This window comes from Apostichopus japonicus, chromosome 4 (genome assembly GCF_037975245.1).
Source record: "Apostichopus japonicus isolate 1M-3 chromosome 4, ASM3797524v1, whole genome shotgun sequence".
Lineage (NCBI taxonomy): Eukaryota > Metazoa > Echinodermata > Holothuroidea > Aspidochirotida > Stichopodidae > Apostichopus > Apostichopus japonicus.
The window spans coordinates 13759382-13776585 of NC_092564.1; the positions used below are offsets into that span (position 1 = coordinate 13759382).

The window sequence follows — 17204 nt, forward strand, 5'->3', positions numbered from 1 at the left end:
TACAAGTGTCCCAGGAACTATGCCCAGGTTGTAATAAATGCCAGAAATTTTTTAAATTTGAAAAAATGCTTGTTTTTGGAGACAGTGTTTCAAAATTTGGGTAGTTGATCTTCATCCTTTAAACTGCAGCACCAAACATTTGGATGCCCTCAAAAGTTGCATTCCTCCGATGTCAACATCAATGGGTCACCAGTAATATATCGTGTCTCTTAGATTTCCCTGAAAAAAGTTGGTCACCTTTCCGGCCACACTTTATCACTGTTGGAAAGTAAGTGTGTACACTCCATTCATGTCTTGGACACGGTTATTCAATTGCATCTCGTCATATTCCGTTTAAACAGCCTTGATGATGGCCGAGGCCAAACAGCGAGAAAAAGATCGCAGGAAGCTGTTGCGTGAGCAAGAGAGGTCAGCGCGGCTGGAACAACTACGTGTGGAGCGAGAAGTCCGAGCCCAGCAGTACCTTGAGGTAGGCTTTACATTTAAATGAGCATTTTAGTTTCTCTGAATATAATACAAGAGCCAATGACAGTATTTGTTAGTCTTTTGAAGAACTTTATGACTTTTTGATAGGCTGTACTTACTTCTGACATAGATGGCTTAGCCAGGTGGTACTCATGTAGAAGAAGTAGGAAAACATATGTTACAGCCATCGGAAGTAGTGTGCTAGGACTTGCTGCGTCAGTTTACGTTTTGAGTCTTTCAGCCTGCTTGTTTGCTAATTATGTTCTCTGTATTTGTTGTTTTGTTATGTTATCTTTTCTTTCTTAAAGTGCACCTTTTGAAAATCTTCTGGAACATTTGTGCTATTTAGTTAGAAAGAATTCATGATCATATGATGATGTCTGAAGGAGCTATTGATTACAATTGTACGTTCTTTTACGTGAAATATCGCCAATTTATGTTGGAAGCATGAGCCATGCTTAGTCCTGCCAGAAGCCATCAATCTGAAGTGCCATTAATAAAGATCGATATTAAGATTCGTCACACTCGATAAAAATGTAAAAACGAAAATGTTTCATCGTAAGATTTTGTCAGATCAAGTTGATAGTGTCTTCTTTGGCTATAAAGTGTTCATAAACTATTGAGGTGAATGGTCTCCATGGCAACCTTTGTTGTAATTGGTCATTGCAGACTTTGCAACTGTTTGTCTTGTGTTATAGATGAAGGTAACCAAGCAATTTGTTGCTAAGCAGTTTTTGTAAAAAAAATTATTTGATCTGAATACCTATTTAAGAAACAAGAAAGGAGAATTAATTTTTCAAAACGTGAACATAATCCAGCTAGCATTTCCGTAAGAGGAAAGAAAAAAAAGGGACAAGCAGATGTTTGTATTTTGTAGTTCATGATTTTTTTTCGAAATAAGAAGCAGAAAATACCCGAGAACTCAATTTTCTTGCACATCTAGGAACGAAAGAAGCGCAAGGAGATGATGGCGGCTCGGAAAATAATAGAAAGTGTACACAAGGCTAAGGTGTGTTGGATAATAATTGATAATAGCTTGCAGTGGGTTTGGTTTTAGACGGTTGCCACTACTTTCATCTTCCTCTCTGTTATAAATACCTCTCGGTTATCTCTTGCCGCCTCACATAATAAAATTGCACAATTCAAAATTTACTATTATATGCACATTCTAGATCTCTCAATATAAGTCACTCGCCACTGTCTTGATTGAGTAACATGTCGCTATTAAAAGTTCATCACGATGCACCCTTACCATTAAAAAGAATAGAAAAGGGAATAGAGGAAAGGAAGTAACATTTCATGTTTATTACATATTTTTTAAATAAATATATATACATCCTTGGGTTCTAGGTGCAAATAAATGCTTCAGCTGCTTGAGACATATTTGGCTTCGCATTCAGATTCAAAACGGAATCACAAGACATTTTTGCCAAAACATTTTTCGTTTGTCGTTGTACAAATTTCACTTTTGCAACGTTAGTCTTAAACTGACAATGGAGAGGTAGGAAAAGGATTGAACTTGTCGCTTGCATTTCTTCCTTCGCCTTCCAACATATCAAACATAAAACTCATTCAGATTCCCTCGCTCTCCCGCTTTTCAAGATGAAAAATTAAATCTTTGTCATTAGAATATGTTACTTGCAGGACAAGATGACAAGTGGGTTTCCGTTATAAATTAGACACGGTAGGAGTGTTATGGGAAAGATTTTTTGCTATTAGCTTTTTCTGCGGAAATTCTTCATAGCATGCATATCCATCTTTTAATGTAAAGATGATAGCTGGGTTTGCTCTACTTTTCATATTTTGAGGTAAATGAGAGGAACAAATCTGTGTTGACAAGCTGCTTAGCTATTGCTAAAAATGCCATTGCAGGTATTAAGAGAGGGCCTCATCTCTTGTTCCAAGCAGGACCCTCTTTGGAGGCAGACTCTCCTAGAAGCTCTTAGATGTGACTTTCAAAATAAACAGCTAGATGGTTTTTTGATGCTAAAATTGCAACAAAGCACTGTTTGTTTTGGCCGGGCAATTTTTCATATCAGTTTGACAGGCTGAAAGTCAAAAACAACTTTTAAGTTCTTTTCAATGTACCCATTTGCATGTTATTAATACACGAAGCAATGTCTGGGATAAAAACTTGAGAAAATGAATCAGATTTTTATTAGTCACTCACTAAATATTAACATTCACCGGATGGATTAATCTAGGATGAGTCTGTGTTACTTTGAGCAATCATCTTTGTATGAGTAATACCTGGAAGGTTTTGTGTGAAACCTGTTTAACAACAAAATGCAAAAGGCTGCTCCTGTAAGGAGCAGGCAGTGGTCATTATAGAAAGCAAAATTTGTTGCACTCTTTATGTACGATGTTGATCTAAAGTATCAGGCAAGAAAAAAGGACTTCTCTGTCCATTCCTGTATTAAATACAGATTTCACTTGTGGCATTCTGGAAAATAGTTTGGGATTATTGAAAGTTGGGAATGAAGCGTCCTTCTATGTCACATGAGAGTGGCTTCATTGGAATGGATTATAGCAAAAACAATTGTAAGCTGATACAACAGAATTTTGAGTTCATTTAAAATTCAGTTAAATGAGAAGTGTTTTTTTTTTTTTTGGCGGGGGGGGGGGGGGGGATAAGCGTTGCTGGGTAAATGCTACTGAGAACCTGCCTTGAACTTGAATGCTTGAATACATACATTCCTTTTAGGGACTGTTGTCGGCTGAATTTCGGGCTGAATATGAAAGAAGCAATATGTCCAAGAAGGTATTATTTGTGGCAAGGAAAGAGATTTTGAAGAGAAGGTGAACCATATTAGATCACAGTTTTTTCCTTCATACAATAGTTTGGATTTTTGGTATCCAGAGATGTTCTGCTAAGAGCAATCTGCGTACAAAACTGCAGATTACATTTGGAGTGTCCTATAATAACAATCCATTAGGTGCTCTGTGTTAGATTTTTGTTCTGCCTCAAAGTAAAAAAATTTTTAAAAAGTTGTTTTAAGCTCCATTGATGCTTCAGTTTTTAGCTTTTAGATCTGTAGATTTGGTTTATTCTATATGCTAAATTTGAGCCAAAACTAGGGATATATTCTCCCATAGTGAGTCTATTATGATACTAACATCACCCTTCCCCCCCCACCCCTCTCGTCACACTTTCCCCGACCCCACACCTTCCCCAACCTACAGGTCTAAATTTTCATGTATTAGATGATGCTATGCATATTAAATGATGCCACTTTGGCATATCTAGGTCTTGAGTATGGGTACTTTCCTCTACCCCTCATAGGGTGCAGTCATGTCCTCCCGTCGTCACCTTTATTTACCACACCCTTCCAATCTCTTGTGTTTTCTCTCTCTTCTTCTCTTTTTAAACGATGTTAATTTTATCAGATGGTGAGTATTCTTACTTCATTTCAGCATGCATGTCTTGCAAAGTTGGTTCATGTTACCTACCTATTTTTAACAAGTTTTTTAATTTGCATGTCTCTAACCACCACATTTGATTTGTTTTTAGAATGATGGAGAAGCAGGGGTAAGGGAAGGGGTGGGAAGGGAGGGATGAGGAGGGATGAGGAGGGGAGGGATGAGGAGGATGGAAGTGAGAGAAACTAAGTAATGTTGTTGGATGAACAAGTCGATTGGTTTACTTTCCTGTTGGTATCGAACATTTCCTGACAGTGGCTTGAGGAGATTTCACAGATAAGAATTGTTCTAAGATGAACTCCAAAAACTTCCTGCTGTGAAAAACGATGAATTTTGAGAAAAAATACCGTTATTGCAATATTCAATTCCAGTTGTTGTGCAGTTTGATTGCTGTAAAAATTTGGATTGTCTGTGAATGTTATGAATTTTTCATCCCAAAAAAGGGTGTTTGTGAAGTGAACAATTGTAAGTGTCGATAAGAGAAATTAAAGAATCAGTACTACAACGAGCTAATTCAATCATATCAGAGGAGCAGTTGAAGAATAGTTCTGTATTTGCTTTTGTGTTTTGTTACGTATTGAATTTATCCTTTAAAACCCAGTGATAAGTCATAACACATTAATCCTGCATTGACCACAGGGTTTAGTTCATCCTTTTAACCCCAGTGATAGTTATTCATAACACATTAATCCTATGTCGACCACAGGGTTTAGTTTATGATGCATGCCATGACAAGTTCCTAATTCATTTCTTTGCTCCCTGAAGCTATTATTAATTCTGGCGTTGGAGTTATTCAACTCATAAAACATGTCGCCATGTGATGTGAATGCAGTGCATGGTATCTGATAGGCTACATACATATTTCTATATTGTCCATATAGCCTAAGCTGTGAGTCTTCATTGCTAAATAGAAAGTTTTCTGCTTCACTTCTGGAATTTTGTCATTGTTTCTGAAATGTTAAAACATTATTTTGGGTTGAGTTGTTAACAAGTTCTGGAGTTGTCCTTCTGAGGTCATTATTATCATGTTTCCATGTCTCTGAAACCAGCCCCCCACCCGCCCCCCCCCCACACACACACATAATAATGGGTGTGTGTGAGAGGTTCGCATGTTTCCTCAAAAGTTTGTCTTTAGACAGATCCACTTTATTCATATTATTAATTAAAGTCAGTAATAATATTACAAAATCAATACACTGTTTTACAGTCTCCAGTATCCTAACAGAATATTTGAAACTTCAACCAATGGCATGCTTGAATTTAATTGAAATATTCAAGATTCGATGACTTCAAATCCTGCAAAGCTCATTGATTTATGTGGAGTAATGTTTCTCAATATTACATCTGAGTGAAACTTGTTCATATTGTTTCACAATAGTTTATTTTCTCATCAGTACATTTTCCATGTCAATCCTTTCACTAGCAGCATAAACGATCATTTAAATAAATGGAAATTCACAGCTTTCATTCTCTGGACAAGTAGACTTTATTATGACTGGTGAATTAGGTTACTTCTGAACTGGTTTATGTCTCTGTCATGGCTTATCAAGTAGACACTTTCTCTGTTTCATTGGGTATGAAAGGAAGAACATTGTTATTTATGTTGGCACCTTAAAAACTGTTCTAGAGAAGAAGTTGAAGGTTTTCAGTTTTGTTTGAGGCCAAGGCCCCCTCACACAGCTTTACAACTTAACCCCTGGTCGTTGGTAGCTTGTCACAAACCAAAGTGTGCACAATTCAATCAAGTTCCCTATTATAATATACACCTGGGTGAAGAGGTAATGGAGATAAAGTGCCTTGCCCAAGGACACAACATAATGTGGCCAGGACTCACACCTGCGAACCTTAGAGGCACAAGTCCATTGCCTTAAATAACCACTTGACCACAATGCTCTCTACAGAGAGAATTTTTAACTTCTTCACCACTGAGAATACACTAAATTGAACAAAACTATGATAAAATCCAACAAAACGGAATTCAAATTGATTGTTTATTTTATGTAAGGTAAATTACAATAGAAACAAAGAAACATCCTTTTGATAGCAATTTAAAGTTTCATGCTGTCACTAAATGAAAAAGATAGAGAGTATATCATCAAAAAAAAGTGAAATAAAATGTTACTGTAAAAGTCAGTATGAATAGTGAGTGTATTATGACAGTGCGTAACTTGCTCAATCGAGATAACAGCTAATGAATATTCATGAAGCTTTGTTTAATTAGCTACTTAGTCACTTTGCAGTCATCATGTATGATTTAATTACTTGCTGGCTAATCATTTCATTGTATTTCCATATCATACATGTAAAAATACTTCAAAGCTAACACAATTTAAAAAACTTCCAGCCATTGCATTGTCATTTCCATATATCTAGCTCATATTATTATCTGTTATCTTGTCTTCTGTAATTACTCATCCACCCTCCATGTTCCTCCTCAAGTATTTTCATATTCACAATTTTAAGGGACAAATAGTTTTAAAGTAAAACACAAATGGTTTGATACACTTTTATGTATTTTCAAATCCTGTCACATGGAACAAATACAGAGGTTACTAATACCTCAAATGATATATGTAGAAATCTCTGCAAAACTTGGAAGTTTTTGAAGGATCCTGGAGTATGTTTGGAATGTCTCATCATTAAAAAATATATCTTGAGGACCACAAGAACATAATTTATTACCTTGAAAAAGAGGTATCATACTTTTAAAAGCTAAAAGCAGAATGCCACCAAGGTCCAAAACACTCTAATAGCAGTTATGCCTAGACCTAGCATAATTTGCATATAACATGTTGGGCTGATTGTAATATTCAAGGTGTTATCAGTCGGAACCATCAACTTATCATACATCATTTTAATTGGAGAATAAACAAAAAATTTACATTCCATTCCTATTGATGGATTGCTTGTTTTTTACAAGCCAGTCTTAAGAAAGCTTCACCAATTACTTAAAACAGGGCGCAGCATTAAAGACTGTGTGTAAAATGTATGTAATGAGATATCCACTTCATACTTATTGCAGTACCTTTCAAATTAACCCCCAAAAGTTGAAAAAATTGTTTGATTAAGCAGTTAATCAAACAGACATAATTTGGATATTCTGGAGGTAGGTTGTTACAGTTCTGCATCCTGTGTGAGCATAGAATCAGAATTGTATGTTTAATTTGGGGTGGGGACTGGGGAGGGGTGTGGGATATGGAGTGGTGTGATGTTAGATCACCTAAACCCAATCAAAATTGTTGTTCCTACATTGTGGAGCAGGTGGTAGATATATAGCGGTGACTGGACATAAGTAGTACATGATCTTACATATTAGGTTTGTGTTTTATATGGTGCATATTTGTCATCTGGCAACCTGTCTGTGTGCCTGTACAGTTTGAGTATTGTCATTGTCTGGTTTCATGATTTAGTTCTGTGATATGGTGACTAAACTGGCTTTCTTGTGCAGAAATTCTGCAAATACTACACACCATTATGTCAGTCATTTACTATTTTGATTATTTTAACCAAATTAAAGTGAACACGAAATAATCTTTCAGTAATATGCATATGCATATATATGTTTTAAATGTTAATATTTGAAATGAACAAAGCCAACAAGAAATAAACAAACAAACTGCTGAAATAACTAGGAAGATCAACAAAAGTTCTTACATGCAGAAGAATTAACAGAGGAGAAACCGCTTTAACAAGTCATTTTTTTCTTTCTCACCCCTCTCCAATCCCTCACCCACCCACCCCTCACTCACCATCCCTTTCAGCCCCTTCCCATCTTCATTTTGAAAGCTAGAATATTAACATCTAATTGCTACTGCCTGTGAATGTTAGATGTATACATATCTATTACATAACATTAGTTCTTGATATTTAAAGCAGTTGGTTGCCCTACGGTACAAATACACTTGGACCCAAACCACACTTTTGTCTTTTGTTCATGTAACAACAGATGCGTGGACATTCAATAAAAAATATTTCTTTAAAACTTGACACTGACACAAAGCCTCTGCATATTTCCCCGATACAGCAGAGGCACACTAGTAGCTTAACCTACTTTGCATACAAGAATCAGCACAGAAGTTATTGCTGTCAAGAATATTCATCAGTTTATTGCACCTGCAATAGTTACAATGGAAACCTTCATATCCTTGGCACCTTTCCCTGTTCTCAGGTTATTTCCTAATTTTTTATTTGTGAATTTTTTTAAATTTCAGTACTGGAAGACAACCAACTGCTTTAAATCATTTTCAATTAATACAACCTGCCTTGCTACTAAACAAACATATCAAGATAATCCATTTGATGTGCATAGCTATCAACTAAACATGTGTTTTGTTTGCTCAGGCCTAGATGAAAAACAAATTGCTAGAATCTTCCTTTCCGATGTCTTTACAGGAAAGAGAAATTCGAAGACAACAAGCTGTTTTCCTGAAGCATCAAGTAAGTCTGTGAATTGGTTGTGAATGTTGCTAATTGTTTTGAAACTCCCCTCCCCCCCCCCCCCCCATTGAGTGAATATTGTACCGTGGATGTCATACTACTCACTGCTCCTCTAAGCTCTCAAATATCGAAGATGGAAAATTTATTTTGTGGAGGGAGAATGTTGTGGCTCCTATTAGCTTGTTTGCATGTCTCACAGTGATGTGTCAATGCCAATTCTCGTTTAATCGATTAAAAGGGTTCATTGTTTTCTGAGTCTCATTTTGGTATGTAAAATTATCTGAATTTATATATACTTGTAGTTTTGAGAAGCCTCTTCTGGACCGGTATGTTCAGGCACTAAAAGAAATATTATTATATCATGTTGGGATGGTCAAACTTCACGTTTTGTTTGAAAAGAAAACAAACAAACAAAGAAAACAAAGTCTGCATATTTTGATAACTTGTAATATTCACCATAGTTTTTACTCGCACTCCTGAATTTGTGACCACCAAGTTGAAGGATCTTCTAAGTATCTTTGAGATGCAAAGAGCAGTGACACAGCCATGAGGTTATTAGACCGAAGATTGGTCCTAGGAACCCAGAGTTTGATTTAGGCCATCAAAAACTTGTGACGCTAAATGATGCTAATACATTGTCACACGTAATATATATACAGTACCACAAGGCTACTTTAAAGGTGATAACATTCCCCTTGCTCACATCTGCCCGCTAATATATCTACAAACAGAGTGAGCACCCTTGGTTGTTAGTTTACTACAGCCCTGATGTCCGTGTAGTATAAATCAGATAGGAACTAACTGCCAAGTAGTATAAATCAGATGGGAACTAACTGCCAAACAAGTGATAGAACTCCTCTGCTATGTACTAAAATTTCTAAAACCTGCAGAGGATTTGATATTTAAAGTTGTCTTGTACTACTATAATACAATACATTAGCGATTACGTTAAATACCGTGAACCATTCTCGAATATACTTGTCTATTCTTGGATTTATGATTTAACTAAAAACCGTAACTGGAGAGCCTAAATTCACCTGCAGCTAAATAACGTTAAATTAATAATTTACCATAAAAGACAAATCCATTTCATCAGACACAAGTACTTGTGGGAAGAAATTATGTTTATCGTTTAGCGTTATATATTTTTTTTCTCTTCATCAATGTTTGGTTTATCCTATGTGATTTTGATGAAAGCTTTTTACATTCCCCACCAAAGTATCCATTTATCGTTTTGTAAAATTACAAGCTTTTTGTCCCTGTTTTGCAGCTTTATACACTTAGCCTTTCATTGATAAGATGTTACATACACATTAAATACAGATAGGGGCAGGTTGATGATTGGTCCAATATAAGTGAAACATGACTGTAAGAATAGGGTTGTAGAATATTTTTTTGCATTGAGCATAGACAAGTATAATGATCTATATTTTCTTTCACCATTCCAGAAGTAGTTTATTCTCACTTTATCACAAGTTTATTTTACTTTATCACACAGTGTTTGTTTTTAAACTTGTTTCAAAAATTTAATCTGCACAGTTTTCATCACACAGAACAAAACAAGCAAGTAATTTTTGCAAAAGATTGAAAAGTTGCTAAACACAAAGAATATCTTTCATTGCTATTTAATTGCAAATTCCATGATGGATTCTTGCTAGTAAGGGCATGCTAGCTGCTACACAAGTTGTCTTTATGTTCGTCAGGCTGTTGCTATGCAAAAGAAGGAAAAAAGTGCCCCACCTTTGCACAAAATACCCTTTCTTGTTTTGTTTTTTTAAATCAATTTTAATTTTGAGAGTTCCAATTGTGACAATGGTGCTGTGTGTTTTGTGCTCGTAGGAACGTGAGCGAAGAAAACAGCACTTGGTCCTTGTGAGGGCGCTTGAAGCACGCAAGAAGGCAGAGGTATTTTGTTTTTTAAGCTTCTTTGTTTTCTCAAAAACCACATTGTTTAAAAGTTCCTTTTTCTTATTTTTTTTTTTTTTTTGGATGTGTTATGCATGTGTTTGGTTTTCCTCAATCCTATGCATGAGGGTGTCTTCAATATTTTGTTGGTGCAATTTGATGGCCAGGTAAAACGTAGGTTCTCGGAATTTTGTTAATTATCTTTTCCCCCCCTATTGTTCACATTAATTGGTGCGTTGTTACACGGACTTTGCAGATGAAGTTAACAGAACATTAATATGCTTGTGTTACCAGTGTACTCTTCCATTGCCTACAGAATGCATACAGACTAACATGACAGACTGTGAGATCATATGATAACTTTAAAAAAAAATAACCAGTAGTGTAATGAAAATATTGGTGAGAAATATGTCTTGAAAAGCTTTTATTGTAAATAACTCTTGATAGTAACAAGTGGGTCCAGACAACATCAGTACACCTTGATACTAGGCAAGTGGGTTCAGATAAGATTAGTGCCTCCCTGATAGTAATAAGTGGGTTCAGATAACATTTGTAACTTCCTGATACTAGCAAGTGGGTGCAGATAACATTGGTACTCTCTGATACTAAGCTACTGTTCATACTTTCTGATACTAGTAAGTGGGTCTTAGCTTTGGTTTGTAATAGTACTCTCATTTTCTGACAAGTGGGTCTAGCTGATCTTTTAACCCTCTGGTAGAAATTTCCATTTTATGAACTGAGTCTGTAAACAAAGATGAAAGAGCAATAGGTGATACTGGTCAGAGGCTATGGTTATATCCCTACCTGTAATGGCAATGAGAGTACATATATTTCAACAGTCATTATTTCAACAGATTTCATATGTGATTCTTCCTGATTCAATTCACTATGGACGGATTTCCTTTGATTCCACTAAAAATGTTATCTTTGTACTTCCATGATCTTTACTTTAGTGCTGTTACCAGATTGACATTAACTTTGTCTCAGAAAGTTGAGATATAGAACTAGTCACGTTCATCGATGAACTTTGTTATTTCATCGAGTCGTTCGTGTAATTAAAAACTAACTTTTAATTGCAGTTACTAAGCAGTTGTTTGGCAATGCCGTTTAATGAATAAATCTGATAATGCTGAAGATGTGTTAATATGGGGTAAAAAAAGTTGCTAACAGATAACGGTGTGCCAACACAATCCCTACGTAGTTAGTTTACCCTTTTGTTGAAATTCATCGGCATCGTCTTTCCTCAGGAGCGCTCCCGAGCCAGGCAAGAGAGGCAGGCTGAACGAGACTTGAACAGAGAGAAAAGGATGCAACATCGCCACATGGAGATACAGTTGACTAGGGAGTTGAAGAAACCCGTCGAAGATATGAAAATATGTCACGAAGCAAGGGTAAGATACCACCCTCATTCTACAACACTTCCTGTTGTTTTTCTTGTGCTCAAAAAAGGAACAATTCTAATAATGGGGATGGTGTTGTACATTGTGATATCAGCTATCATAAACTCAATTTCATGTATCTCTTTTTTCTTCTTTTCTTTTCTTTTCTTCTTTTCAATTTGTAGCCTTTACCTGACTTGCCTAGAATCAAAGGACTTCGTCTCTCAGGGAAGGCTTTTGCTGACACTCTGATGGTCATGGAATTCTTGCATAATTTTGGTGAAGCTTTAGGTTTTGGTAAGTTAAGTGATCATTTATGTTCAGGGTAGTTTGTGTTGTCATAACATTGCTTTCCTCACTCATCTCCCTTCACCATGATTAGTGAAGTGATGATAATGTCGGTATGGTATTAAGGGGTACGTGGGGTTAGTGGGTGGGTGGGATGCCTACCAACATGACTCGATCCATGCACCTTAACAAATCATAGCATGACATCTGCAACATAATGTTAAATGAATGTAACAAACTTATCATTTTATGGTGAGATGTTGGAGTGATAGATGTTTTTGGTTGAGCCAGTACTTGGAGTATTTCTGTTAGAAGCTGTTGCACAACCCACCACACTTTACCACTTTCCTCCCCCCCCCCCCACCCTCCACTCTCTCATCCCCTCACATGTCTTTTCTGCAATAATCTGTTGTAATATTTGCTGTAAAGTGTGTTTCTAACAATGATGTTAACACTCCTTTCCTCTCAGATGTTGATGAAGATCTACCAACATTAGCAGAACTTCAGGGAGGGCTTCTAGGAGAGAGGCAGCATGAAAAGGCATTTATGCGTCTGACACTGCGACTCTTTAACCTAGCACTTGCTGATCCAGGTTTTCCAGATGATGGACCTAAGGTACAAATAAACAATCTAAATAATAATAATAATATTAAGAATAATGTAATAATTAAGTAAACATGAAAATAATCTGGTGAATAATTTCTGTAAACATTTGTAACGGTTTGATGTATAATCCAGTATATATTGTTTGTGAAAAAAACGTTTGCCTTTTTTCATCCTATTATCCAGATAAAGTCGATATTGAATCAGAAGATGCATGAAATACCAGTCACTGCTGATAATATGTCAGAGATGATGCGATACTACCTCCTGGGTGTCAACAATCATGAAGAAGAGGTAAGCAAAACTTTTTTCTTTAATACACATAACCTCGAGCACTAATAACTCGTACACATTGTTTCCCTAATAGCAGTATGTATTGAGGTCAATGATAATGTTTCACTTAAACACATTACTACTCAATTTGATTAAACTGTCTCTGTTGCATTAGTTCAGAGCTGACTTGTGATATTTTTACTTGCTTTCATACCCCCCGATTTCATCATCTTGGATGACGGAAGCATGGAAATTGTCTAAATTTGATGGGTTTGAACCATGCAGCAAAATTATAAATTTTGCGACCTTGTGAACTGTTTTATCGCTGTTGATTTTCTTCTGCTATGAAGTGTTACATTGAATACTGAAGTGTAAATAATTCAAGATTGCTTAAATACACTTAATTATTCGCACTGATATGACATGACCAGTTATTATACATTGTGGATACATTTAGGATATTTTTGATGCCACTTGTTTCAATTTATAACACAAGTTCTGTACTTTAATGTTGTTTTCATTTGATTGAATTTCCAACATGTTTTAGATGATGCAGTTTTGCTTGTTTTCTTTCATTTGAGGCATTTCTCAGTCACTTAATAATCGTTGTCGTTTCCTTACCTCTCAGCTGTCTCAGGTATTGAGAAGGGTTCCTTTCAAAGCCCTGAATGCCACAGACAAGGCTGGAATACTGGGCTTCCTCATAAACCAACTGGTCTGCAGCGATGGTGTCACTCAACAAATTGATGAAACTTCCGATAAAGTCTCCAGCCTCAGGAGGGACAAGTGGATTGTAGAAGGCAAACTAAGAAAGTGAGTTTTAGAGTAGCATTCCTTTAATAATTAAAGCTGATTTATTAGTGGCTACAACTTTGTATACTAGTATGATAGGTGGAGGGAGGGGGGGGTGGGATGAACACTAATACCTGATGTGTAACACTTTCACAGGTCTAGATATTTGCATCAAGTCCTACTTCATAACTTTATGAGATTCTTTACTGTGTGAACCCCCCATGTCATACAAACTGGACAAGTTTGCTGATCTCGAGTTGTTTCTTGGTTTTCGTTCTCAAGGTTGAAATCAGCTCATAATTTATCTCTGGATGATGGCAGCAATCAGGGAACACCAAGCAGTAGTCCAGTCAAAAGGAAACGAGGACGTCCTAAGAAGAGCTTTACCGAAGATAGCAATGGTGAGAGAGATTGTCATTTTAATGTTCAGGCTGAGGTATCAACAAAAATCAATTTATGAAAAGAAAGTTTTTTATTCCTTGCTGGAGGTAAAAAGGAATCCATGCAGTAGTAATGGTGTCTCTGTGTGTGTGTGTGTGTATCTGTGCATGTGATGTGTTGTATTATAAACACACAAGTAGTACATATTTGGTCTGTGGATCCACCGTAAAGAGTAGGGGAAAAAACCCTTGAAGGTCAAAGGTCACTTAAGGTCATATTGAAGTCTGAGATCCTTCAGCATGCTTGGTTTGTCTAGTAAAGGTGCTTCCTGGCAGTAGGTTTACAAAGCAGGGTGTCTCAGTGGCATCCCACTCCCCCTCCCCAAGAACACTTTCAGTGTATGTTCCCACATTCCCAATTTATCTCATATATCTGTTAGGTATTGTGAGACCTATCAATTTATTTGGAAAAAAAAGACTTCGTAGTAATATTTGAATTGGAATTGCCCTCCTGTTTTCTTGTAGACAATACCCCGGTGGGTACACCAAGAGGGGAGGATAAGAATGAGGACGACTTTGGAGATGGAGAAGACAAAGAGGAGGAAGACGATGGCGAAGAGGCAGGCAGCGATGATGGAGCGGAGCAAGAAGATGGAGGAGGAGCAGAGGATGGGGAAGACGATGATGAGACATCAAAATCAACCTCTTCTGATGCTAGCAAGGAAGATATTCAGAAGAAGATTGAAAAGTTATCCAAGGTAACTTTACTGTTTAATGGCATTCTAATGTCATGGAAAGAGGAATGTTCGAATGATTTGAGAATCTGTCATATTTACAGCCATGCACATTCTTTGGTGTGTTGATACTGTCTTGGAGAGTCTTGGAGAGTGTGTATTTGTCTGAAAGTTGTCGACTATGTTAAGCTATGTTATACTAAGTATATATGTTTAATATGTTTAAGTATATTACATTACTTGCATGTACTCATTTGTTTCTTTGAATTTGTTCCACAGCAACACAGTCAATTTCGCAACAAAATATTTGAAGCCATGCGCCCACTCCGTTCCATTTCTTTCGGGAAGGATCGTTTCCACCGACGTTATTGGGTGTTTCCCAATTTGGGAGGTCTCTTCGTGGAGGGTTCCGAGAGCTCTGTGCTTCCAGACAAGGGCAAGGAAGAGCTGGAACAGATCCACAAGAGACTGGTGAACGTCAAGAAAGACAGCGATGCCGATAAGGAGAACGACGCCAAGGTGGAGGAGAAGAAGATTAAAGAGGAACAAGAGGAAGCAAAGTTAGAAGGAGAGGTTAAGATGGAGGATGACAAAGATGGCATCAAGGATGAAGATAAGATACCATCGGAATCAAATGTGAAACAGGAAGAAGATGGAATGGGAGTTAAAGTCGAGGGAGATGTGAAAATGGAAGACGTGGAAGAAGGAGAGAAAGTTAAATCAGAGGAGAATAATAAATCGGAAAAGAAGGAGGAAGAGGAGGGAGGTATGACGACAAAGGATGAGAAAGTTGTAAAGATGGAAGAAGGCACCGACAGCCGTAAAGTGAAGGAAGAAGAAGAAGATATGAGAATGGACGGAGTCAAAGAAGGGGAAGTCAATCACGAATGTGAGACAAATGAAACAAAGGATGAACAACAGGTTGATAAACTGTGTAATGATGGAGAGATGGTGGAGGGGAGGGGAGAGGCGAGAACTGGTGATAGTGAGAGTCAAGTTATTATTAGTAGTAAGGATAGCGTGCCAGTCGTTGAAAGTAATGTTTTGTACGGAGATGTTATAAAGGAAGACAATGTTTTGGAATCGAACAGGAACTCAGATGATACCTCAAGTCAAACCATTAGTAGAATGGAAGTAGATGAGAAGGATCAAATAGAGGGTGCTAAGGCCGAACTTAGATCCGATGAAGGGGATGGTAAAGATCAGGTCAGTGAAGGAGAGAAAACAATGCAGCCAAGCTTGCCAAAGGATGAAACAATTCCTGAACCTGTATCAAAGCATTCAGTGTCTGAGGCAGAAATCCAGGAGACGACAAACTCTGACATGCCAAAGGATGACGACGATGTAACCAAAAGGTTGGATGCAATAAGTCATGATATTGACACCAACTCAAAAACCAAAGAGAACCTTTCGCCAGAATCGCTTAACAAACTAAGTAGCACTTTACCAGCTGCGATGGATCCCCCCGCAGAGGTAGTGGGGACCGACCCAACAGAGCCGTCGGGCGCTGATGGTGTCAAAATGGATCTACCGCAGGAAGAGCCGCAAGACTTGTCCATGAAAAGTCAGGCTCCCAAAGAGGAAAGTGAAGAGAAGGAAAAGGACGCCAGTGGAAAGTCTATACCACTGGAGGAGAACGGACCAGTAGATCTATCCACACCTAAGGTTGGACCAGTCAAGAAGTTCAGCTTCGGGCTGGACGACATTTTAGCGAGACCAAATAGTCAGTCGGTAATCGTCTCACCCCACAGTCATGGTCCTGTCACCGGGAATGAGGGGCAAAAATCTGAGGACCCAAAGCCCAATGGGGTCATACCTCCAAGTAATTGGTTTAACATCTTGCCAAGGACACCATGTGACGAGACATCTCTAACGCAGACATCAAATCTTCCTCCATCTCTTAAAACACCTCCTTCCAGCTTCCCTGCTATTCCTTTCAGCCCCTACATGTACCAGATGGCGTTTCCCTTCATGCCTGTCAACCAGCTTAGTCCGTACTTTGGTCCGTATCCGTTTGCCGGTATGCCGAACTTACCTATGCAGCCGATGTCACTACTGAACGGTCCCATTGAACAGCCTTTAATGCCATCCACTCCTAACCACTCTGCCAGCCAGACGCCAACCTCACAGTCCCACATGCAACTCATGAACAGCATAGAGGTCAAGAAGGAGCCCAAGGAGGATGAAGAAGAGGAGAGTAGGAGAGGTCTGGCCCACCTGAAGGCAGTCCTTAACCAGATTGAAAATGCCAAGGTCCAACCAATACCACCGGGTGAGTCATCATTCATCACTACAATCTCTTGTGAACTCTCTTGTGTATTTACCAGCAATAGGTTATTGGCCGTGGAGAATACAAAATGAATCTACACAGCAACAGATGTCAATGAAAGGAATATCCTTAAAGCATAAAGGTCAAATTCAGCAAACTATTAAATGAGCCCAAATACCATCCTGCCCCTTCCCCCCCCCCCACCCCCTTTGATGGCAACCCAATTCTTTACTAAATCTTTACTATTTGTTTGGAATAT

General features: G+C 37.7%; 1 protein-coding gene across 21 annotated transcripts in view; it reads left to right on the forward strand.

The window, feature by feature from the left end:
- LOC139966515 (bromodomain adjacent to zinc finger domain protein 2B-like) overlaps positions 1–17204 on the forward strand; it is a 96163-nt gene that overhangs the window by 69923 nt on the left and 9036 nt on the right. For 17 of the 21 annotated variants that reach the window (XM_071969626.1, XM_071969605.1, XM_071969609.1 and 14 more), the window contains 12 exons: positions 342–469; positions 1409–1474; positions 8278–8322; positions 10162–10227; positions 11475–11618; positions 11792–11903; positions 12364–12509; positions 12684–12791; positions 13399–13583; positions 13845–13963; positions 14468–14700; positions 14956–16948. In XM_071969626.1, coding sequence (XP_071825727.1) covers positions 342–469; positions 1409–1474; positions 8278–8322; positions 10162–10227; positions 11475–11618; positions 11792–11903; positions 12364–12509; positions 12684–12791; positions 13399–13583; positions 13845–13963; positions 14468–14700; positions 14956–16948 — 3345 coding nt within the window. The remainder of the gene's footprint in view (positions 1–341; positions 470–1408; positions 1475–8277; positions 8323–10161; positions 10228–11474; positions 11619–11791; positions 11904–12363; positions 12510–12683; positions 12792–13398; positions 13584–13844; positions 13964–14467; positions 14701–14955; positions 16949–17204) is intronic. The other 4 variants (XM_071969618.1, XM_071969615.1, XM_071969616.1 and 1 more) reach the window with 3 other exon arrangements.